At 36.2% G+C, this 27,027-nt stretch overlaps 1 protein-coding gene across 2 annotated transcripts in view; it reads right to left on the minus strand.

Moving 5' to 3' along the window:
• The window catches only part of ca16b (carbonic anhydrase XVI b), a 107,774-nt gene that overhangs the window by 22,526 nt on the left and 58,221 nt on the right, over nt 1-27,027 (minus strand). For both annotated transcript variants that reach the window (XM_067373111.1, XM_067373110.1), the window contains exons 5-10: nt 17,386-17,481; nt 14,370-14,436; nt 11,823-11,980; nt 9,581-9,764; nt 5,241-5,425; nt 24-132 (exon numbers count right to left, since the gene is read on the minus strand). In XM_067373111.1, coding sequence (XP_067229212.1) covers nt 24-132; nt 5,241-5,425; nt 9,581-9,764; nt 11,823-11,980; nt 14,370-14,436; nt 17,386-17,481 — 799 coding nt within the window. The remainder of the gene's footprint in view (nt 1-23; nt 133-5,240; nt 5,426-9,580; nt 9,765-11,822; nt 11,981-14,369; nt 14,437-17,385; nt 17,482-27,027) is intronic.

Below are 27,027 nucleotides of genomic sequence, written 5' to 3' on the forward strand. Positions count from 1 at the left end.
AAGCCACTTAAAATCAAACAAACCTTTAAATAAAAGTGTTTGGCTGAAGTCACTGCGCTGGTCTCTCTGACATATAGCTTGCACTCTGAAGAGATACAGGACATCTGGAGACACAAGTGTGATGACTGCCCTCTGCAGGAGACATATGACACATACTATTCATTTAAAAAAAAAAAATGTACAACACAGATGGCAGAAATAGAAAGTAGATAGTTCAGAATCACATACTACTCATACTACCTTTTGCAGTATGTATACTGTGTACAGGTATACTTTTATGCATTAACTTGTGACATTTTAAAATGTTACAAAATATTTCTATTTCAAATGTTCTTTTGAACTTTCTATTCATCAAAAAATTCTGAAAAAAGTATCAAAAGTATCAAGTATCTAAAATATTAAGCAGCACAACTGTTTTCAGCATTGATAATAATAAGAAATTTTTCTTGTGCATCAAATCAGCATAGATTTCTGAAGGATCATGTGATACTAAAGACTGGAGTAATGATGCTGAAAATTCAACTTTGCATCACACAAATAAATTACATTTTAAAATATATTAAACTAGAGTAACATGGTAATAGTATTTCACAATATTATTATTTTTATTTTTAGTCAAATAAATGCCACTTTGGTGAGCATAAGAGACTTCTTTAAAAAAACATTAATATCTTGCCCATCCCAACTTTTGAATGGTATAGTGTAAATATGACATAATGTTTTATACTTGACAGCATAGCAAGAGGGGCATTATCATTTTTGAGAGCATTTAATTGAACAAAAATGGTCATTTTTCAAAGCGTATAGCTGCTAAAAGTTTTTAAAAGTCAACTTAGGTTTACAGTCGTATATATAGATGGCCTCAAAGCCAACAGACACAGATTAAAATCCACAAAACTTCAATTTTGATTTCAAGCTGTCTGCAATTGACCAAAATTAAGTCTAATTTAAGCATTTCTGAATGTTGGATACAGTGAGAGTGTCCCTTCAACACAAATCCAAAAACCTCATTACACAACACACAGTGACTGGATGTAAATCTGACAAGATCTTATTTTCCAAAACCGAAATGTCAAAGCAAATTTGACATCTGCCATTATTATTTGTATAAATTGACACTTATTTATTGCAATGTCCTGCTCCATTTTTCAGCGATCCTCAGTGTCCCAGAAATAGATAAATATTCATTTGAATTTCATATACCCAAAGTTGCTCTTGATTTGCTGGTGCAACCTGTGACTGGGCTCAAAATTGAAATAAAAATGTAAATGTAGAGGCAAAAAGATGAGGCAGTCATGATGGCATGTAGAGTGAAAGAAAGTAATTGGACTTTAACCGTGGCAGTTATATCCCTTAACTAAATCCAAATCTAATTTGACCAAGGCTAAAAAAGACTGACAGCACTCATCAGAAAAAATTCCTTCAACTGGCTGGACACTGTCTTGTTGCCATGCATACTGTGTGTGTAAGGCCGCTCCAATAAGGCGACTGACAGACATGGGTGTAAGTCATTCATTAGACTTGAGGGAAGAAAGACAAAATGCTGTCCAAGTCCATCAAATCAATGAGAGCTGCCCATCGATTAGAATTATGAGGGAATGCTGGGAACCAGAAGACCATGGCTACAGGTAGTGACATCATGCTTACAGTTTTGTAATAAAGGTGAAATTACACAAATAAACATATAAAAATGTTCAAATTAACTGAATTAATGGGCACATAATGCCAGTCAGGCCACCCTACAGTCACTGCCTGCTATAGTGTCTTAAGTCTTATTAATCTCTTTCATTGTAGATAACTGCCGACAAGTCTGGGCACTACAACACATCTTGAGATCCTGGAGATGTAGCAACAGAGGTGTTCCATTACATTGCATTCTGTTTAGCTCATGAGTCTTCAGCAGGGGGTTTGTGACTCCCTAAGGAGTCCATAGTGACGTGATGTGTAGCCAAGTATGGTGTCCCATACTCAGAATTTGTGATTTGCAATTCACCCATCCAGGTGCACACACACAGAAGTGAGTATTGAACACACACACCATGAACACACACAAGGCTTGCTGCGATAGTATGTGTTGACGGTGTTACTGGTGTTCTGCCACAACACCGGTTACGTCACTTGCCCACCACGGCACCGCCCCCCATTGTCATTTTGATTTTTTTATAGTACAAACCCGATTCCAAAAAAGTTGGGACACTGTACAAATTGTGAATAGAAACAGAATGCAATGATGTGGAAGTTTCAAATTTCAATATTTTATTCAGAATACAACATAGATGACATATCAAATGTTAAAACTGAGAAAATATATCATTTTAAGGGAAAAATAAGTTGATTTTAAATTTCATGGCATCAACACATCTCTAAAAAGTTGGGACAAGGCCATGTTTACCACTGTGTGGCATCCCCTCTTCTTTTTATAACGTAAACGTCTGGGGACTGAGGAGACAAGTTGCTCAAGTTTAGGAACAGGAATGTTGTCCCATTCTTGTCTAATACAGGCTTCTAGCTGCTCAACTGTCTTAGGTCTTCTTTGTCGCATCTTCCTCTTTATGATGCGCCAAATGTTTTCTATGGGTGAAAGATCTGGACTGATGGCTGGCCATTTCAGTACCCGGATCCTCCTTCTACGCAGCCATGATGTTGTAATTGATGCAGTATGTGGTCTGGCATTGTCATGTTGGAAAGTGCAAGGTCTTCCCTGAAAGAGACAACATCTGGATGGGAGCATATGTTGTTCTAGAACTTGGATATACCTTTCAGCATTGATGGTGCCTTTCCAAATGTGTAAGCTGCCCATGCCACACGCACTCATGCAACCCCATACCATCAGAGAAGCAGGCTTCGGAACTGAGCGCAAAAACAACTTGGGTTGTCCTTGTCCTCTTTAGTCCGGATGACATGGCGTCCCAGTTTTCCAAAAAGAACTTCAAATTTTGATTCATCTGACCACAGAACAGTTTTCCACTTTGCCACAGTCCATTTTAAATGAGCCTTGGCCCAGAGTAAACGCCTGCGCTTCTGGATCATGTTTAGATATGGTTTTCTTTTTCTTTTATAGAGTTTTAGCCGGCAACAGCGAATGGCACGGTGGATTGTGTTCACCAACTATGTTTTCTGGAAGTATTCCTGAGCCCATGTTGTGATTTCCATTACAGTAGCATTCCTGTATGTGATGCAGTGCCGTCTATGGGCCCGAAGATCAGTATGGTTTTCCGGTCTTGACCCTTACGCACAGAGATTGTTCCAGATTCTCTGAATATTTGGATGATATTATGCACTGTAGATGATGATAACTTCAAACTCTTTGCAATTTTTCTCTGAGAAACTCCTTTCTGATATTGCTCCACTATTTTTTGCTGCAGCATTGGGGGAATTGGTGATCCTCTGCCCATCTTGACTTCTGAGAGACACTGCCACTCTGAGAGGCTCTTTTTATACCCAATCATGTTGTCAATTGACCTAATAAGTTGCAAACTGGTCCTCCAGCTGTTCCTTATATGTACATACTTTTCCGGCCTCTTATTGCTACCTGTCCCAACTTTTTTGGAATGTGTAGCTCTCATGAAATCCAAAATGAGCCAATATTTGGCATGACATTTCAAAATGTCTCACTTTCAACATTTGATATGTTATCTATATTCTATTGTGAATAAAATATAAGTTTATGAGATTTGTAAATTATTGCATTCCTTTTTTATTCACAATTTGTACAGTGTCCCGACTTTTTTGGAATCGGGTTTGTAATAAAAATCATTTAGTTCAATTAGAAAACTGCAATTAAAAACTGAATGCATCTGCTCAAAGCAGCGTGAGCCGAATGAGAGTCGCAGCACAGATCAGCAGCGAGAGACAGATTTCATTCATTACCCTTTCCATTAAATTCATTAGATTTTTGGATTTTAAACCCAGTGCTACTAGGGAACCTGCAAAGGATTAGTTGTGTTTTTGTAGTTGTTGTGTTTTTCATTAAGAATAATAATGAACCCACCATTCAAGCAATTGCCGCCCCTGAATCGGCGCACGGCATTCATAACTGTGTGTGTCTACTAGTTCTGACCGTTTTACAGTTCATGGAAGCTCAACTTCCATAGGAATTCATTGAAAATGCTTGCTCTGCCCCGCGCTGTCGAATTAGCCCGTTGATTAACTGGTGGGAAAATTTCCTCACCGTCACAACCTTAACACACACCCAGAGCAGTAGGCAGCCATTTTGCTAGGAGCCTTGCTCAAAGGCAGCTCAGTTGTGGGTAACGAGAGTGGAAGACAATGCTGTTCATTCACTCCCTCCACCGACATTTCCTGCCGGAACTGAGACTCAAACCCACAACCTTCAGGTTACAAGTTCAACTCTCTAACAATTAGGCCACAACTGCCCCCAAATTGCAGTGGAATAACTCATTGTTAACCCCACATTAAAACATAGTAAGAAAATGTATCATTTACTTCAAATGTATGATAATAATCATCATATATAACAATCATATACATTACAATTCAAAATTTTGGAGTCAGTAAGATTTTTTAAATGCTTTTAAAAGACGTCTCTATGCTCACCAAGGCTGCATTTATTTAAACCAAAAAAAATAAAAAATAAAAAAAATAAATATTACTTTAAAATAACTGATTTCTATTTCAAATTTTTTTTAAATGTAATTTATCCAAGTAATGGCAATTTTCAGCATCATTACTCCAGTCTTCAGTGTTGTAACCTTCAGAAATCATTCTAATACACTGATTTGGTGCTCAAGAAACATTTCTCATTATCATCATTTTTTTCAGCATTTTTTGATGAATAGAGAGTTCAAATGAACAGCATTTATTTGAAATAGAAATCTTTTGTAACGTTATAAATGTCTTTACTGTCGTTATTGATAAATGTAATGTGTCCTTGCTGAATAAAAGTAAAATCCTACTGACCCCAAACTTTTGGACAGCAGTGTATAATACATTAAAATAGACTATATGCATGTTATTCGACACTCAATGTTATGTAATATTCAACAGGGGATTAATTATCGACCAATGGATGAAAAAGGTTGAAGGTCTAGCTGTGTGTGCGTCACTTAACATCTTAACAGTCAAATGTAACCTCCACACAGTGATTGGATAACCGGCTGAGCTAAAATCAGGACTTTAGCAATTACGGTTGTGGGAATGAGGTTGGTGGTGGTTGACACAATGAATGTGCTCTTCTGTAATGATCAGACTGCTTGCCCTTTCATTGCTGAGAAGCTTACCGTGCTGTGTTCACTGCTCTGCATGAAGGTCTTCTCAAAAGGCATTTCATCCTTTACCCAGCTGTAGGAGACAAGGAAGTCCACTATAGGTGGGTGGTAGACAGCTGAGGGTCTGTCCCAGGTCAGCACAAGTGCAGTTCTGTTTAGCAGATGAACCTTCATGTTGTCAGGGATGCTGCTGCAGACTGGATGGAGAGAGGAGAAGCAGAGCGATGAGATAAGACTGATAAAAACAAGGAGGAAGAAGGTACAGTTGTTCTCATTTGATTAGGGATGTGTGACTGGAGATAAACAGGCGGAATTACGGCGGGAGCGGAGCCAGATCTCTGGCACGCAGGTCCACGACTGCAGCCCCCAGGTGAAGCTAAATCTTTTATTGCTGTCTGACTCACCAAAGCGTTCTCACTAGAAACTGCTTCAAAGTGGAAAATAATACATGAGTTCATCTCAATCTGCCTCCAGGCTTTCAAACAGCCTTGCATGGCTGTGGCCGTGCGCACTATTGTGGACACAGTAGGAAGTCTGAGAGTTTGTGTATGTGCAATACCCAGAGTGGATGAAGTACATGATAGTTAAAATGCAGATATACTGATGAAATATACTGCAGTAAAAATATAAACTACATTTTAAAAGTTTGAGGTTGTAAAAAATGGTAATGTTTTTGAAAAAATGTGTTTGTCTATTATTCTCACAACGGCAGAATGATTCGATCAAAAAATACAGTTAAAACATTAATATAGTGAAATACTGTTAAAATTTAAATAGCGCGGTCAGAATTAACATGTTAGCGCATGTGATAAATATTTTAATACTTGGTAAACTTAAAAAAATCAACTCTTACATGAGTTAAATAAAGCCTTAAATGACCGTAAAGAGTTTTGAGGACATCTGATTTGTCAGATCTTAAAGTGACGGCAACCTAATAAACCTGCTGATGTGATGTCTGTCATTTTTAATCATTGTTAAAAAATTAACCAAAGAAGAGAAAACCAACACTAGATTTAAAATAACTGTTGTCTATTTTAATATAATGTAAATTATTCCTGTGATAGCAAATCTGAATTTTCAGTAGCCAGTCTTCAGTCACATGATCCTTCAGGAATCATTCTAATATGCTGATCTGCTGCTTAATGTTTTTTTTTTTTTTTTTGAGGGAAACCGTAATACATTTTTTCAGGATACTTTGATTACATTTTTTTTTTTTTTTAAACAGCATTTATTTGAAATAGAAATCTTTTGTAGCATTATAAATGTTGCTACTGTCACTTTTGAAAAATTTAAGGCATCCTTGCTGAATAAAATAATAGTAATAGTAATCATTTCTTTAAAACATTTTTTTCAAACTTAAATGGTAGTGTAAAAGTGCTGCTTTAAAAAGTTTATGCACAAAAGACTTTACTTTTACCTACACTCAAGTATGGTATAAAAAGTTTAAAAACATGATATGCAGATTAAATAAATCACAATTAACCACATATACAGTAACAATATTTACAAAGAAAAGCCCTCAAATTAATATAAATCAATCCACAGTAGAAGACAAGTCTAATGTGTGGTTGTTTACCATTTTGCGCGACCTTTACAGCCATACTGAAAGCGACAATGTTTAATTCACCGCACAACAAGAACAAGAACTGTCAACTCAGTGTGTATTTTTAAGAATATTAAAATGGTGTAATAATTATGAATTTTATTTTGTACTTATCCATGCTGTTGCGAGTGGCGTGCGCTTGCAATGAGACTTCGCCCACATGCTCTTCCGATTAGCTGTGATTTGTGATTGATTTGGTCACGTCGCGTCTGGTGTGGACAGACAAGTTGCATTGCCGCTGGAATCTTATCGTGTCGCGTGTGGTTAGGACACAGTGTTAAGAGAGTTTCAATGGCTATTGTTTTCAACTTCCTTATTACTGTTACCTCATTGTTGGCGCTTTTTTGATGTCAAACATGAACTCTAGGTTAGTTTTGCAGTAAAAAAAAAAAATAAAATAACAGCCTTTACTGCAAGTATTTAGCTATTCATCCTCACAGAATGTGAAACTGCTATGTGATGTGACAATCATGACCAATCAGAAAATATCTGAAATGTTGCACGTCAGATCTGAACCACATGAGCAGCTCAACATCACCTCTAGTACATGCATTAACTGCTGCATGGATCTAACTTCATGTTTTTCCTATTAAATGCATACCTTTTTAACCTGAGTAACAGTAAAAAAAAGAAGAAGTAACATTTAATTATGATTACGGAAACGCTGAAAAGACGAACGGATGTAATTGCACAATTGACGTCACTTATCACTTAAATCATTTGGTGGGACGTGTTCTTGTCAAGCTGGGCGGGCCGCATAAGTAGCGCTTGATAAGGTCATTATACCTAAAGCCTCTACTCTTAATGTGTGTATATCAGCATTAGCGACCTGTCAACAAGCCTGTGATAAACATGTCTCTGAAATGAGAGGCAGATCGCAAGAACACAAGAAGTGAAAAGAGGACGAGGGGGTGATTAGTGAAAGGGCATCTGCTGTGGAAGTCGGCCTCGAGAGCTCTGTTAGCACGGGTGACTCAGCGAGAGCCCATTATTTTCATCAGTTCAATCATCAGCATGCTAATGACTGCCGCCATTACTGTCCGGCAGAGATAACACTGAGTTTGATGATTCAAATTGACTCTATTCTCATGGCGGTTCTTTTGGTTATGTAGTCAACAAGCTAAGATGACAGCACTGAGTATACTGAGAGACAGTAACGCTGTGCGTTTCGTAGGTTTTCACCAGTTTAAAAAAAAATGGACTAATCATTTATTCTTTATCAACAAATGGTCAGCAAAAGGAGGTTCTTATATATACTAATTTTGCTTCAGTTATGATTCCCATCTCATGTTCCCGTCTTGATAACCTCTTAGTTTGATGTGTATTCTGGTTCCTATTTTCTGTTGTTGCCTTCCTGAGATAAATTTAGACATTAAATTAAATAACGTAATATTAAATGAATTTAAAATTGGTTTGTAGTTACATAGAGATAAACTTGAACTTCCCATACATTAAAAAAAAAAATGTGTTGCACTTTATTTTACAGTATGCACACTTTCAATGTACTTACATTGTACTTACCCTAAAAAAAGTACTGAGTAAAATAAGGTACATGGGTTAAGATTAGATTCGGGGTCGGGACTAGAACCTAGTTATTACCTGGTTTTTGTAATTAAATTCTTACAATAACTTTGGTAAAAGGGTGGAATAATTCAGTATGTTTGTCTAAAAATTGAAACTTTTATATATATTATATTAATAATTCAATTAAATTTAAATTAATTAAATATTTTTGAAATTAAGCAGTGGTTTGTAGTTATTGATAAAATCACATTTTCCAATAAAAAATAATTTAATAATCTTTTTCTTACAATAATTTTGGTAACAGGGTTGAATGGGGGTAACAGTGTTAATCTTGACAAGGGCAGTCAGCGTTATAATTTATCTAAACATTTAGACATTAGATTGGTTTGGTTGGTTGTTACTTTGTGAACAAAGTTTAATATAATCTAATAATTCTCACCACAAAAACATGGGATTTGTGCTTCTATTTCTTTAAAAACAAGCAGGCAAAAGTGTACCCTATTCAAGGAAAGTGCAACAACAAAAAAAAAAGAAAGACACAATGATGATAAAAAAAGATGTAATATTGCAAAGTGTTTTCAAAAGTGCTTGCTTTGTAAACACCAGAATTGCTATTTGGCCACACAGTGTTCATCTGTACGGGTTTATTTTTAGAGGGAATATTAATGCCGATTATTCCGCCTTTCGGCTGTGTTGCATCACTCCCGACTTCATCACAACCAATAGCAATCAATTCCCTCAGCCGGAGAGGAAAACAACGCTATCATTAACACACACAGTACACCGTCCCCCAGTTACTGGGCTTGGCTCAGAGCGCTGCACTGCTGTAGTCACCGCATTAATAAATCCTATTTATTCAGCCTGTCTCAGGAGCAATGGATATCCCAAAAACAACTAGCTTTGCACTTTATGCATGAGATGAATGAGAAGAAACCCAAACATGACGTCTATGAAGAAAAAAAAAAAACTAAACTATAGTTATGGATAAGAGAAATAATCACAGTCCCAGTGGTAAATGTACTGATCTTACATTCATAAAGACTTTCTGAGGCACAAAAGCCTCAAACTTTTTTCTTCAAATGATCATGGACATTCACTATTTCCTAAAGATAGGATTCCCTTACCATATAATAGTCATATTGTTAGAATTAACATAGGAATAAAAAGAATTATCTGTCTTCCTCCTTGATTGGTCAGGCCGATTTTAGGAAGAAAGCCGCCATACCTCGAGAGGATTCTGTGTCTACAGCGCTGTCCATGCTGTCTGTCATCCAAGCATCCATCAGAGCTGATTTGAAGATTTGCCGGTTGTCGAGATCTTGAGTGGGCCGATGGTTATTCCTCAGGTAATCCACGGACTTCACATGATCCTGCTGCTCTGTAGTGAAGATGGAGTAGAATGCCTCCAGCTACAGCAGAAGAGAGAGGCAGAAAGACAAAGAAAAAAATATTATCCAAAACTTTAAATGTGATTTTTCCCATTTCATTTAATCCTTTTCAGCAAGGAAATATATAATGTCAATTTATTTTGGCCAAGAAGGTGTTAGAAAGGAGACAGATAAGTGCATGCTGGGTATGACTTGCTGAATAAAGCATGTAGCAAAAAGATAAGTTAATCGATGTTAGCATTAAATGCTGTGTAGATATCCAGAGCAAGAATTGGGAGTGAACCAAGTAATACATCAATATAAAAATCTATAAATCATTATAATAGATTTTTACAATGATTTTTTAACGCATAGCTAAGTGGTTGCTAGGGTGTTTTGGAGGTTTGCTAGGCCCTAGATGAGTTTAAAAGTGCGGTAAGCGATTAAAAGCTGTTGAAAGTGGATCAGACTAGGGCTGTCAAACGATTAATCGCGATTAATCGCATACAAAATAAAAGTTTGAGTTTGCATGATATATGTGTGAGTAATGTGTGTAAATAATATGTATATATTACAAACAAATTAATGTATATATTTAAGAGAAATATGTTATTTATGTACAAAAAATATATTTATATATAATATAAATTATATAAAAATATAAATAAATACATATACTTGTAAATATTTCTCAAATATATACATGGATGTGTTTGTATTTATATATACATAATAATTACACACAGTACACCCACATATATTAGGCAAACTCAAACTTTTATTTTGTATACGATTAATCGTGATTAATCGTTTGACAGCCCTAGATCAGACAGAGCACCACAACACACTTGTAGCCAATCAGCAGTAGGGGCGTGTCCACTCTCAATGGGGGAAGAGAGAGACTGAGCAAGAGGGAGATGGCTGAGAGACATTACAAAATAGAAAAAGTCAGAGGAATATCAATGGGAAAAGAAGAGGCATGATCAGGAAAGAGCTTTAGGACCCACGTTAATATTAGAAAAGCTTCCCAGCTCCAGAGAGATCTAAGCAGGAAGGCCTGAAAATGGACGCCAAGGTTGTGTCGTTTCTGCTCCATACGTGAGTAACATTGGATATTTGCTGTGTTTCACAGAACCAAGATATGCTGTAGTTATAATGTTAGCTATAGTAACAGGACAGTATTGCATATCATTTTTATGTCTGGAGCTGGTGTGCTGCTGGCGACAAACAACAAACTCTCGCTTGTATATACCCTTGTGGCCGTTTTTTGTTCTTCCTTGTCGTTCATTTGTCATCTTCGCTTTATTTTTCATTATTCATTATTTTGTTTCGCTTCAGCTATGATAAAAATACATTCACTCTTGTATTGTGTTCGTGCATTTTGGTGGCGGAGCAATGAAGGGAAGGGTGTGTTTGTTTGGGATTTCAAACATCAACAGGGTTTCTCAGAAATTGCTTAATGCACCTTTAAAAGGATTTTGTCAGTCATTTTATCATTCAACAAAGTAAAAAAAACAAAAAACAAAACAAGCCTGATTGCTTAGAAAATGTGAATATTGTTATTGTTATTATTATTCTGCATGTTAATATTAATAATACTTCATAAAATAATAATTATATTATTCTAATTGTTAGTAGTATACTTATTTTTAAGACTAATAACATCAATATTATTAGTACTATTTATTATTATTATTATTATTATTATTATTATTATTATTACAAAACAAACAAACAAATGCATCCCTAGAATAAATCCATGTTTGGAAAAGCACTATTACTGGTGAAGATCAGCAGCACTTCTACATATAATGTGCTTTATATACAACACATATGTACATAGATGAATGCATACATTTGTTTAGTAAATCTTCTGCACAGTCTCATTTCCAGAAACATTTGAGCACACAGCGGATGAGTCACATTGCTAGTGTAATATTGTCTGTTTGTGTTTGTGTGTATGCTTGCAGATGGTACAAATATGATACAGGAGAAAGAACGCGAGCCAATTTCAAGCATAGTGCACACAGCTGGATGTGAAACATGATCATATGAATGTGGTGTGCATGTATGCATGATTATGTGCGTGTGTTCTCCAACCTGGTGGTAGGACAGGTAAACGGGTCGACTGAAGATGATCCACTCCACGACCTTACTGCAGGGAGGTGTCGTGAGCGAGCCAGTGTAGCGGTAATAACTTCCCAAGGATGATGGCAATAGATCCTTCAGTATGAACGAACCAAGGTTTGTTTCCTTCTCTGTTTAAAAAAAAGACACAGAATACTCACTCAAAGAGTGAAATAGATCTCATGAAACCTAAGCTGAAGTACTATGAGGCAAAAAGATGCGGTATGTACACACAAGTTTTAGTGGATATTTTATTATCTTATTGTTAATTCTTCTGGTATTTATGAATAATAGCGTCTGTTCAGCTTTCTCTTTTTTCCATATTTGGTAGTATTTTCAAGTAAACTACCATTCAAAAGTTTGGGGTCAGATTTTTTTTTTTTTTTAAAGAAATGAATACTTTTATTCAGTAAAGATGCATTAAAGATGTATTACAATTTAGTAATAATATGAACTCTGAACCATATGACCTTTAAATAACAGGGACAACAACAGCAGAAGCAGCATAAATCATGCCAGTTAATGCCAAACAATAACCATTTTTTAAATAATAATTACATCACAATTACAATTGTTGATCATCGCCATGTTTGATATTTGTGTGTTGAGGTGTTGAGGTACAGTGACATGAAAAAGTATGTGAACCCCTTGCAGAAGCTGTGAAAATGAGAATAATTTTAATAAAATAAGAGGGATAATAAAAAATGCATGTTATTTTTTGTTTAGTACTGTCCTGAGTAAGATATTTTACATAAAAGATGTTTGCATTTAGTTCACAAGACAAAACAATAGCTGAATTTATTAAAATAAGTATGTGAACCATTTATTCTCAATACTGTGTGTGGTTACCTGATGATCCACGACTGTTTTTTTGTTTTGTGATGGTTGTTCATGAGTCTCTTGTTTGTCCTGAGCAGTTAAACTGAGCTCTGTTCTTCAAAAAATTCCTCCAGGTCCTGCAGATTCATCAGTTTTCAAGCATTTTTGCATATTTGAACCCTTTCCAGCAGTGGCTGTATGATTTTGAGATTCATCTTTTCACACTGAGGACAACTGAGGGAGTCAAACACAACTATTAAAAAAGGTTCAAACATTCACTGATGCTCCAGAAGGAAACACAATGCATTAAGAGCCGAGGGGTGAAAACTTTTGAATTCAAATATCAAGGTAAATTGTACTTAATGTTTCTGCCAGGAAACATGCAAGTGTCTTCTGTTGGTTCTGAAGGGCAGTACTAAATGAAAAACAATGATATTTAAACAAAATAAGAAAAATTGTGACACCTTCATCCTGTTCAAAAGTTTTCACACCCCGACTCTTAATGCATCGTGTTTCCTTCTGGAGCATCAGTGAATGTTTGAACCTTTTTTAATAGTTGTGTTTGAGTCCCTCAGTTGTCCTCAGTATGAAAACACAGATCTCAAAATCATTCAGTCACTGCTGGAAAGGGTTCAAATATGCAAAAATGCTTGAAAACTGATGAATCTGCAGAACCTGGAGGATTTTTCTGAAGAACAGAGCTCAGTTTAACTGCTCAGGACAAACAAGAGACTCATGAACAACCATCACAAAACAAAAAAGTAGATCATCAGGTAACCACACACAGTATTGAGAATCAATGGTTAAATCAATTAATTCAGCTATTGTTTTGTCTTGTGAAATAAATGCAAACATCTTTTATGTAAAATATCTTACTCAGGACAGTACTAAACAAAAAATAATATGCATTTTTTATTATCCCTCTTATTTTATGAAAATAATTCTAATTTTCACAAATTCTGCAAGGGGTTCACATACTTTTTCATGCCACTGTATATGTACTTCTCATTGCAACTTTTGCAACTTATTTGCCCAGGTGAAATGGGTAAACTGTGTCTCTAGTTTTAAGAGGGAAATTATGTTCATATCGTGTAGTTACATTTGAAAACAAAAATGGAGATGAAAATACAAGGATTGTAGCTGCTTGCATTGCTAAGCACTGTTTAGTTGTCTTGACAAGAGTTTTAAGTTCAAAAGACTACCTGCTACTCATTTCATGAAGTTTTTAAGTTGACTTCAACTGGAGCATATTAGTTGAGTTAACTTAAAAAGTTGAGTGATAGGTTGCCTTTTTCAAGATTTTTTAGTCGTTTTTATAGTGCAGTTCCCTTGAACTGTTTCCTTGATCCTGAAAAGATAAAAATTCCAATTAAAATTTCTCATGATATGAACTCCATGTTCTAGGTTCCAGAAGAGAACCTTTTGAAATTCATGGTTCTTTTAAAAAAACATCTATGTATGTGCTTCAAATAACTTATTATTATTTTTTTTTTACTTTACCACTATTAGAACCAATATGTTGTTCTGAAGAAGCTATAATGCAACACTAAAACCTTTTTAATTTCCAAAGAGCCATATAACCAACAGCAAAAAAAATCTTGCTAAAAAAAATAAAGCTAAAGTGCTCTATTTGTATTTTATTTTAATTTTTTTTTAATTATAGGTGCACACTCTGCAAGTTGTTCATGTGTTTACATTTACCGTGATGGACCACACGTTTAAGACCTGCGATGATGGGCTCAGCTGCAATGTTGTCTTTCTTCGTCACCTAGAACAAACGCAGACAAGCGCAACATGAAATTAGCAATTATTCTGTTTCACTGTGTATGTTAAAGAAATACAAAAAAGATGGGATGAGTTTAAAGACTACTATTATCGAACATGAGTTTCCTTTGTTCGTCGCTTATGCAACATTAAAAACTAGAGCATGCTGACATAAGCACCTTTTATTCAGGTTGATGGAGAAGCTCATTCAGGTCAGAGATGAAATATACTCACTTGTGCTCTCTGAGGATTCATTTGGTTGAACTAGGTGGCAATAAAAGAGCCCAAGGGAACCACCAATACAGGAGTTCCACATTGATTAACTATATAAAACCCCCAGGAACGGACATGTCACACTCCATATGACACCATTCGTCTAAGCACTAATAGCGGTAAGCCATAACGCTGTCACATGTGGGCAAAAGAGTTTAAGTCCAATGACGTAGGTTATTCTTTCACCGTCTGACAATGGATAAACATAGGACACACCTGCGTTCCACTTTCAGTGTGAAGAATAGGCCTGTCACATTAGTTAAGGTGTGTAAAAGCGTACTGTATGAGAGTGTGCAGAGCATGTTGTGAATGAACAGGGAATGAATGCGGTGCCGCGTGGCAAAAAAGCTTATGTTATTTTCATGGATCATCTCGCTGACCTGTTAAGCCTGTTTTTCTCTATATATTCAAATGGCATCCATGAATACTAAGGCTATGACACCACAAATCTTCCTTTTTGGCTTGACTCATTAGGAAAACCGTGAAAATTGTGCCATTTTCACCCTTGATAAGAACATTTGTCACAGTTGAAAGAGAAGGAAAAGTAAAAATAAACCAATATAGGATACACGGTGCTGGTAGGAGCTCAATTGTATGTGTTTCTGCTCTGTGATGTCACTTCCTTCAACTCGTCCCTCAGTTTGTAAAAACAAACAAAAAAATTTAAGCTTGCATTTGTGTTAAAGGTGCAATATGTAATATTTTCTGTCCGTTAGAGGTCACTAGAGGCCTATTCAAAACAAAGGCGTAGCTCGATGACGCCAAGTTTGAGCGCGGAATCTTGGGACATGTGGTCTTCACCTCACAGCCGGTGGAAAAGAATTGGGATAGGACTCGGAAAGAAATCATGTTCATGGATGTGATTATTAATGTTACTGTAGTATGAAGCAGAGCAGGACCGAGTGTTGTGGGAGCTGAACGAGAGCGCTGGAGCGATTGTGCAACACACGCCTCACGAGCAGCGGAACTTTTATTATGCAGCAGTCGCCGGCGCTGCTTCCGCTTTTCTGGTCATGAGTATGAGGTAACGCAGCTCTGTTTATCATATTAGATACATCTGAGTGTGTTGAAATTGTTATAACGTTACTCTGTGTGTTCGCTCTGCAGCTGCTGTGAGACACTGTTGCACACTGCAGTAAGATAGATCAGTTTTAGAATATCATATTAAATGATGGATGGCGTATGTTGATAAATGGCATGCAATTAATTGTAAAACATATTGTATGATGGAGAAAAGTATTACTGTTACTAAAAATAAAGCTGCATCTGATTATGCTATGTTAGCTACTTCACAAAATAGCGTTTTTCTCTGAGGCATGGTTAAGCACGGTACTCGCAAAAAATCAAGAAAATTTGATTTAAACAATAAGACTAAAAGTGTTGAGCTATATAACATTAGTTTTTCTGTCTATAAATATATCAAAACAGTTGTTCCCTTGTCTATTAAAACATGTAAATATTAAAGCATCTTTCGTGTTTCCATGGTTTCTAAAAAAATAAAACCGGAAACCCAAGGTAACGTGGGTATGATGATTGGCAGGCGACCGGAGCCTTGGTTAAAATTGCAATTTTCTCACAATTTACAAATAGTTGCAAACATTTGAGATGTTGTAAGTACTCAAGTGAACAAAATATATAACACGGGCCTAGTTGTTTTTAGATATTTTAATGAAAAATTCTTACATATTGCACCTTTAAAGCACTTATATTTATTCTTCTACACTACCATTCAAAAGTTTGGGTCAGTAAGACTGTTTTTGACAGAAATTAATTTTTTTTATTTGCATTAAATTGATCAAAAGTGACTGTAAAGACATTTATAATGTTACAAAATAAATAAATGCTGTTCTTTTCAACTTTCACTTCATCAAATAAACCTGAAAAAAGTATCATGGTTTCCACAAAAAAAAAAAAAAAAATTTAGCAGTAAAAGAAATGTTTCTTGAGCACCAAAAAAATCTTAGCAACCCCAAACTTTTAAACGGCAGAGTAAACAAAATTTGTTATTTGAGGTGTGTACCATCTATTTAGTAGTTGGATAACTTTACTAGATGGATAAATGTCTCATTATGCAGGTCCAGATGCAATCAGAGCAGAAAACGCAATTGAAGTATGCAGTTTTTTGTGGGGAATTCACAAAATAAACCACAATATACTTTTTTTTTTTAAATAAATAAATAAAAAAACTTAATAAAATAATGTATTTCATCAGAATACAAGACTAACTCGAAGAAGAGGCCATTATGTCCTGACATGGTTTACATGGTCATGAATGGATGAAAGACTCCATGAACCTTTGTACAGAGTCGCACAGCTACACTTCTGAAGCAGTTTAGGCCTACTTGTTTATCCCATTGCAATATCTTGCCCCTTAGACTGTCATTATTCTTTTAGGAACTGAAGCAAGAAGCAAGTTTATTCTATTAGGAAGCTAGACTTTACTCTGAGAAAAGAGAAAGAAAGATGGCTAGAGGGCAGCAAAGAATGTCTGTGCTTTCTTCTACCTGTTGCAAATGGTAAAAATATGCCCTGAGGCTACATTGGCCCAAACCAAATTTATCTGATGTTTTTAGTCTCTTTCTTCCTCTTTCTTTGAGAAGGTATCATGAGCTATAAAGCTTCATTTCACAGGCTGGTAAACATTTGAATATCCCCCAAAAAAATCAAAGAAGATCTTCACCTGAAAGAAGACAGCCATGGCGGCGATGATTCGTCTCTCCTTTATCGCGGTGCTCAGACTGTCAAAGTCATCTGAATTGTAGAAATAAATCTGCATCTATGGGGTAAAGAGATGGGAACAGGGTTTTATAACAGCATTCTTATTTGACAGGGTATGAAACAGCTCATACTAATGTTCTGCTTTGACGTTCCTGTTTAGTAAACACAATGCACTGTGGTATCGAAATTGGTACAGTACGCTGTCAAATCCTCATGAATTGATATTCCTCTCATCATCTTCACAATAACGGCATATCTGTCATATTCTACTTCTCTCATCACTCCACATTTTGACATCTGAGACAACTAAGGATTATACGCGCTCTCTCTCTGAGGACGGATTTAGGAAGAAAGCGAACCTCAGAACCAAATCCCCTCAGCGCGGCGCAATAAACAACATGTCTTTGTTGCCTTAAACATTGTCTCTGAACAAACGCACAAAGTGCCACGTGTCAAAAAAATGCTAAATCTACTATTACAGAAAAAACAGGGACAATCGTACAAAGAGAGAGGGAGAGAAAGGAAAGCGGGATGAATGGCATGTCAAAGCTCGCAGCAGCTGAGCAATCGTGAAAGAGATCGTTGAAATGCAGGGAATAAGATTAAGCCTCGCTTTGACAATCACGTTCCAATTGAGCTTATTCTCTGGCAGCCTTTCGTGCGCCGGCATTATTTGCCTGCCGATGTTGTTCTCTCTACATTTTATATTGCAGACTTCGCTTTAGCACATTTCCCTGGTCATTTAATGGTGCATGTAAGAAAAACTGCACTCTCTCATTTTGTTAGACTAGACGTCTCCCAACTGATGGGGCGGCAGTCTGTTTTGATAAGATTGCGGATGGGAGAGGAGAAAACAATGCTAAATGCGAATAATAAAATGCAGATAGCCATATAATTGTACATTTAGGATGGGAAAACACATTTTTTAAGAAAGAAATAGCACAAGCGTTGTGTCCAATCAATCTTCACCTCTCAGAAACCAGCCAAATTAGCTATGGTTAAAGGTGCATGCTAAAAAATATGACCCAAGCTACATAAAGAACATATTTCAGGTTAAGTATTGGCCCTGTAAAAGATGCTGTAACGTTGTGGTTGCTAAGGTGTTCTGGGTGTTTTTAACATGTTATGTGGTTGCATACTGACACTCTGCTCTATAGTAGATGTATGGATTCATCAGCAAGATCTGATCACTCAAAAAGCCATAGCACATTCCTCTATAAAAAGCTGCTTGATTAGAGACACGATTAACTCTACAAAAACTTACTGTATCAATTTTGATACAATATCTAAGACTTCTAAATTATCAATATGGTCAAACCTTTGCTGAAAAACCTGTTGAACAGAATTTTCTACAAGCCTTCTGGCCTTTTGATTGATAATTCATACTTTTTTTTAGCAAGTAGAAGGTCTTAAATGTTTTTTTTTATAAACTTAGGAATACTTTTTATAATGTTAGTAATATATTTAAGATGAACACTTACTGGACTGATCAACTTAGGTTTACTTACATAATTTTTTAGAAAAATCATTTTAAAATGTGAGTAAGTAAAAAAAAAAACAACAACTTACATTTATACTTAGTATACTTCAAATCCATTAATATATTTATTGACATATTACTTAAGACTTACTGATATAAAATTATAAATAAACATTATTTGGAGTACTTCTTTGTTGCACAATGCACATTTCTGAATATTATGCTCTTGCATACACATAACACATTATCAATACATTAACATTTTTCAAATCCGTTAAAGGATTGTTACGCTGCAATAATTAGGTCGGCCGGAACCGAGAACATTTCCTATAACACTAGATATACCTGTACATCAGAATAAGAATGGCATCTATGCTAATATCTGTCTCTCTGCTTATCATGAGGTTTGCCGGGTGCTGGATCCAGGCCGTATCCAGATCAGATTGAGAACCTGCGTCTGGACCTGACTACAACGTAGCCCAGGAGACAATGGGCCTACAGATCCAGTTCTGGCTGCATCTATAATTCAGATTTTTAATCTCTGTATCCGCTTACATATATTTATATATAATCTATTTTTAATCTCTATAATAAAAATGTATAATTCAGATTTTGATCTCCATATCCATTTACATATATTATATATATCTTCCAAGGGTTTTTTTTCCCTCCTAGGACTTTTTTCCCAGTGCTAGCAAGCTGGGTTTTTCTCCTAGGGGTTTTTTTCCACCCCTGGGAGTCAGCCGACATTGGCTTAATGTAGCACCATCTTGTATATGTTACATATTACCACGCTTGTTTGTACAGCTTATTTTTAACCATTTCCCTTTTTTCTGTGCTTCTATATGTAAAGCTGCTTTGAAACAATTACCAATTGTAAAAGCGCTATATAAATAAATTTGACTTGACTTGACTTGACTCAAAAGTGTTTTAATATTACTATTAATAAGGACTGTTCCTGTTGAAAAAAAAAACAAAAAAATAACCCAGCATATGCTGGTTAGGTATGTTTTGAAGCATGGAAGCTGATTTGAGCTGGTTTATGCTGGTCCTTAGCTGGTCTGCTCTGCTGACCATCTCAAACCAGCGGCCATGCTTCAAAATATAGCTAAATGCAAGATATTTAAAGAGTACCTAAATTATACTTGCAATAGTTCCACTTTAGTAGACTGGGTAAACCCAACCTGATCTGCCGGCGATTTGATTTCACCCGGCAACTCAGTCTGGAAACCTGTACATTCATTTCTACTGCTTCTGTTACACTTTTGCAGGAACCAATCACAGACTGGCTTATCCACCTTGATCGCTATTGGCGGGTATAACACGATGACGATAGAGAAGCGACGGCAAGCACGCCCGTCAATCCAATTCCTTTTAACCTCTCGACGATGCTGAATGACTTCTTTAGTTTAGCAAACAAATCGCTCGAGTGGGTGTGAATACCACTCACTTTCATGTTTTTTTTTTGGACAACCTGCAAAAATCGCTCAATGCCATTGCTGCTTCTGCAAACCGCTGATCAATGCTACAAACCAATACAAACTAAACCTGTCTGGAGTTTTCGTGTCGCTCTGCAAAGTACGTCACCCGAATCGTTGATCTGATTGGTTGAAGGACTATCCAATTGCATGAATAATGCTCGTTGATCATGCCTCTTGTGCAGTAGAAAAGTATAGCAAACTCCCCAGACCAATGTTCAATTTTAAATCGAGCTTGGTCTGGTGACAGCCAGACAACCACTTTAGCACAATCAAATATATTTAAGTATATCTTTAGTTGGATCTCAGCATTATTTCCGCACAATTAAAGTTCATTAAGTACAAAATAAGTTGTTCAAATTTAGCAGTATTTCAGTTTTGTATACCAAAAGTACAATTGCAGGATACTTTATTAAGCACATAAATAAATGTATTTCAAATACATTTTAGTATATTTTTTGTTCACAAGAGCTTTTGAGGAACATTTATTTGTACATTTGGCAAGCACTGTTGTATTGCATTGCATTATATGTTTTGGCCCCCACAAAACTACAGAGCTTTGATGAAGGGTTTAGATAGCATCTTAAGACATACAGTATGTTTGGGAGATATAGGGCCCTATTTTAACGATCTAAACGCAAAGTGTAAAGCACACGGCGCAGGTGCACTCAGGGCATGTCCAAATCCACTTTTGCTATTTTAACGACCTATAAAAACGGTCCATGTGCCGGGGCGCATTTTTGAAATTGGTTGTCCCTATTCTCTTAATGAGTAACAGGCGTAACGTTCAATAAACCAATCAGAGTGTCATCTCCCATTCCCTTTAAGAGTGAGATGTGCTCGCGCCATGGCGGATTGCTATTTACATGGCAGAATTTGTTGGCGGAAAAGCTGAATGCTTTTCAAGAAACCGATCTGCTAGTGCACAAAGTTAAAGCGGGCTTGCAAATGCAGGCTTTCAAACAGCTCCGCGCGATGAGTCAGTTAATATATATGTGTGTGTATTGGCACGATTGTTCAATTAATTAGCCAATTTCGTTCATCATTATAAGTAGTAATAAGCTGAATTGAAAATAGGTAGCCTAATTCTAATACACGCAATGACTATTCATCATTACATTTTTATATTTATGTAGCCTACACAATAATATTCTTTTACACTGTAATCCTTTTGTTTTTTATATTTGGCATGTTTGTGTGATGCGCATCCCTGTGTGTAATAAGCAAAGTCAACGCGCACTGTGGACGCGCCCAGAGGTGCAGTTTCTACCAACGCGCTCTAACAAAAAAATATTGTGCCATTGACTTTAGACTTTAGACCAGGTTTGAGTTGGTCTATGGCGCAGTCTATTTTCAGCTCCTTAAAATAGCAATGCGCCGGCAATGTGCCTGAACACACCTCTTTTTTAGACCAGCACGCCCATGGGCACACTAACTGGCGCAAATGCATTTACTAATTTAAGGACGTGGTGCTGAACGGGAAAACGCGAACGGCGCCGGACGCAAACTAGCAAACACACTTGCGCTACGCCTTGCATCGCATTGTGCCGGGTGTATTATAGGGCCCATAGAGTGACAACTGATATTTATATTCATTTTATGCAAGTACTCTTTTACTGTTAAAACAATCTTATTGTTTTTTTTTCTTTGTTTCCATATAAACAACAAAATCTGCAACAAACTGCATATTTTTCTCCCTTTTGGCCTTTGAATAAAATTGAGGTGTTTTTTTCCTCGAGTGCAAGTTCCATATTCTCACTGTATCATACTATATCTATTTTTATTTATTTTTATATATATTTTGTCTATTATTTCATAATTCAGGGTTTACAGGGTTAACGCCTGTAATGCAAACAGTATGCACACACAGAAGTTTAATACTTAGAGTTGAGAGTTCATTCAAATACTAATGTTGATGCCTGCTTTGGCAAGCAACACTAATAAAAGTGACAAAAAGGCCAAAAAATAAAATTAACACTATTGCTGTCATAGTTTAATTTACTGTGCTAGATTTGAGCCAGAGGTCACCAGAAGTCATCGAGAGATAATTGGATGCATCTCCAGTCTCTGGCTTCAGTGTGTTTGGGTTTTAAATCGCTAGATAATGCTTAGCAGCTATCCGGCCCGCGTACGGATACACATCAATTGTATTTCTGTGTAAAATGGGATTTATGGAGCGAAGTCGATTCGTCTAATGAGAAAGTGCTGCCAGAGAGGTGGATCCAGCCCAGGTCGTCTGACCTCTGTGCCAGCTAATTTCGAACAAACTTAGACTGATGAATACAAATGATTTCGCCTTCCCATCCTCTAAATTGTTGTTGTGTAGACACTGTATTGATAGAGAAGAAATACTGCTATTTCTTGGATAAAAGCCAGAAGAGTTTGGCTCAAAATTTAGTATTTGTTTCTACTCTGCGCACACTCTGACCTTGTTCGAACATTGAAATGAAAATGAAATAAAATAAAGGGCTATTTCTGTAACAGAGAGTGGTGCGTCCTTGGCAAGGCAACAGACATGTCGAAAGAACCCATTGCAGGCAAAAGTAAGGCAACTGAAAACTAACCCGCAAACAAAGTAATTAAGGCCAGACAATGTCAGAAGGGGTGGACAATGAATTAATCTGCTAATAAAGAGAAGAAAGAACAAAGTTAAAGTCTTTAATGAAAACCAATCAGTCTCCTTCAGGCCTCTTTTAAATCACAGACTTTAATGGTGTCCATTTATTGTGTCTTCACAGGGGAAAATATATTACTCATTTATCACTAAACCTCATTAGCCAATTAGCTTCCTCCAAGAGCCAATACAGAGTTTATGGTGACCGAGAGTAAAGCACAGCACAAACACGTTTAGTTAATGAATCAAAATGGGACAGAAACCATGTGCGGAAACAAACATTAAAAAAAAAAGGCCAGCAAACAGCATACACTCGATTTCACATGTTCCAGTGTTTAATGTGCGATTGCATAACGACATTAAACTTGAATGCAGTGGTGCATCCAGTCTGATGCTATGCACCATTTTCACAGAAATCTCAAAAAAAAATGATGAAGAAAAAACAAAGATAGCAGTGTACAGTGTTGCCTTTTATTGTACCTAACTTGGTCTCTCGCAGCTCTCAAACTTAACGTGCATGCTGTGTTTTCAAGGCCAAATGGAGAAGGTTTACAATCAAGACTAATATTAATCTTATACAAATAATATCTGTGAGGCAAAAGAGACACTTTTTTAACTCGAAGGTTGTTTAAAACAAGTAGAAGTACCCAGTAAGGCATGCAAAAGGAATTATTCTTTATTAAAGATTTATGGCTTTTTGTCACTGTTGACTGAGATTAGCACCGGAGTACGACACTTTCCTTTCTCACATCCACACAATTCATTCATAAAACAAAATAACACTACTACAACTAATAATAATAATAAAAATAATAAGAAATAAAATATATGTATAAAATATATTATACATATTATATTATATATATTATATATATATATATATATATATTTTTTTTTTTTTCTTTTTTTTTTTTAATTAGTTGTAGTAGTGTTATTTTGTTTTATAAATGAATTGTGTGGATGTATGTATAATAATACACACAATACAATTAATAATAATAATAATAATAATAATAATAATAAAACACTGGAGGTCAAAATTTTGGAATAATTAAGTTTTTTTTTATGTTATGTTTATATTTTTTTAAGTCTCTTATGCTCACCAAGGCTGAATTTATTTGAAAACTGTAAAAACAGTAATATTGTGAAATATTATTACATTCTAAGGTTTTGCTGCTTAACATTTTTGTGGAAACTGTGATATCATTTTTTTCATGGTTTCTTTGATGAATAGAAAATATAATTTTGTTTAACATTAGAAATGTCACTTGAATCAATTTAATGTGTCCTTGATGAATAAAAATACCTTTTCATTAAAAAAAAAATCTTACTTACCCCAAACTTTTAAATGGTAGTGTATCACGGATGCCGCAAAAATATGATATGATATAGCACAGCTGTTTTCAATATTGATAATAATAAACATTTCTTGATCAGCAAATCAGCATATTAGAATGATTTGTGAAGGATCATGTGACACTGACTGGAGTAATGATGCTGAAAATTCAGCTTTGCATCACAGGAATAAATTGTATTTATTTATTATAAATTGTAATAATATTTCACAATATTACTGTTTTTACTGTATTATACATCAAATAAATGCAGCAATAAATGCATGCTCGGCGCATGAGACTTTATAAAAAATTAAAAAAAAAAAATTAAACATTCTAATTATTCCAAACTTTTGACCACCAGTGTATATATACATATATTGTCTTATTATTAAAATTTTTAGTATTATTAAAATAATCATAATAATAATCTAAATAATACTGAATAGAAACATTTGGTCCATTTTCACACCAAGATGAACTGGTGAAGACAACCAGGGGCCAGTAGCATAAACGTAAGGTGGGTGCACACTGTACGATTTTGGCCACGATTTGGTCGTCTGAGACGAATTTTGAGAATCCTAAAAGATTCCTATAATCCTAGGCAAATGGCATGTTCACCAACAGCCAATTAATGACTGTTGAGATCAGTTTTTACCGAAATTCTGGCAGTGTCAGAAGATTTGCCGCACAGTCCTGCAGTGTGACTTCTCCTACAACAAACATCAAATTGTCTTAGTTTTTCAAGATAACTTGTTATCAAAATGAACGCTGGAGATTTCTTTGTTAGCCACCATTTCAGTCCCGCGTGTAATGCAGCTCACTGTCACCGAATGTGTGTGCGTTGATGATGTAAAACTCCGGAAAAGTTTTCAAGCGTGCGTCCGTTTTTAACGCATCTTGACTGACGTACAGTCTGACATATAGGACAGCTGAGATCCCAGTGTGACGTGAGGATCATGTTCATACAGTAGAGCAGCACTTCTCAAAGTCCGGACTCCGGTCCGGATCCGGACCCGGAGGGAATTCAATCCGGACCCGCCTCAATTTCGTATTTCAACAGCAGTAATTGTGTTAAGGGATTAAAAGTCTGGATTTCCTACTTTGATAAACGCATGCCAGAATCATTTGTTTAGTGTTTTATGTCTTTTTGGAGATGGTCAGAAATTAAAGCGAAGGCGAGATATTTAAAGTTTTCCTCGATGATTCAGTTGCCATGACATCCAGTGAGTGTAATTGGGCACGAGTCGCGCAACGCGACACTTCACTGCAGCAAGCGTTTGAATGGGTGTGGAGCAGTGGTTCTCAACCTGCGGCCCGTCATGAATGTAAATGCGGCTCGCGATATGCTGATCACAATTTAAAAAAAAAGGCAATGTAGGCTAATGACGCAATCACTCAGTTAACGAAACAAACACAAGTGCGCGCTTAGGAAGAATTCAAACAGTAGCCATTAATTTTGTAAATTTAAGCCTGGTCAAAAATGGTCAAATTTGTTATTAGAGGAGAAAAACAAAATGAGGAACATACAATGAAGGAACACATGCAAACAAGAAGAGTCAGCATCAAAGGTAAGAAGAATGGAAGAATCAGTTGAGCGAGATGGACGGCCTTCCTGTTTGCTCTGTAGTAAACTAGGCTACTTGACAAGCAAAACCTACAATTTCAAAAGACTGAACTGTGAAATCGATGTGTTTGTTTGATGTATTTTAAATCAGTAAAAATAACCGCATCAGCGCACCCGCGGCTGGAATGAGTCCAACTCTGCGCGCGCTCGCGGATCCGATGCTGCGCGAGGGATTGCGACATGACAGAATGCTTGATATCGTCAGAGATTGTAATTACAATGCGCTCAATGTTGTTTGTAAAAAGAGCTGAGTAACATTTGCCTATTAAGGCGTTTATGTGATTGTTTGGTGACTATTGCGATGCTGTTGAAGAAAGTCATAAAGTCATACAGAATTAAATAGCAACTTAAAGTGATTTATACAGTTTGTGTGTTCATTGAGCATTACTGATAATTATTGTAAAGCTAATGTCAGTAAGTTAGTTTTTATTTGTTATTTATTGTGTGCAACATCTAGGTATAATAATAGTATTTGCTAATACGATAACATTAAATCTGATTGGTTTGTATTGGTGACGTCATATGTAAATTATATGCGGACCGTGAGACTTTCATTTGGACCATTGTGCGGCCCACTGGGAAAAAAGTTTGAGAACCACTGCAGTAGAGGTTTTCAAAGGTCCAAAAGTTCATACCCGAACCCGAAGAGACCCGTAAATGTGCTACAAGGAACCGACCTGGCCCGACTATTATTCTGAAAGTTGGACCCGAATCCGTCCAGAACTGAGAAATGCCATAAATGTACTACCCGGACCCGTCTAAGCTGGACCCGAACCCGACCGGACCCATCTGGACCCGATCGGCACATAGGTCTATTCCACAGCAAATTGCTATTAATAAGTCAATAAACAAGTTGCGAAAATAAAACGTGTTGTCTTACCTAATATTAGTAGGCTATAGCTTTCAGTATATGCAAGCGGCCACAGAACTCAAATAATTTTAAAGATGCAACATCACCCTGAGGTGAGAAGGAAGCGGAATATTCTTGCTCTTCGCTGAAATGCAGCAGCCGCACCATCAAGTCAATAAAACACATCGATCCCAGTTTCATTGAGAGGTTCTTCAATTAGT

This window comes from Chanodichthys erythropterus, chromosome 21 (assembly GCF_024489055.1).
Source record: "Chanodichthys erythropterus isolate Z2021 chromosome 21, ASM2448905v1, whole genome shotgun sequence".
Lineage (NCBI taxonomy): Eukaryota > Metazoa > Chordata > Actinopteri > Cypriniformes > Xenocyprididae > Chanodichthys > Chanodichthys erythropterus.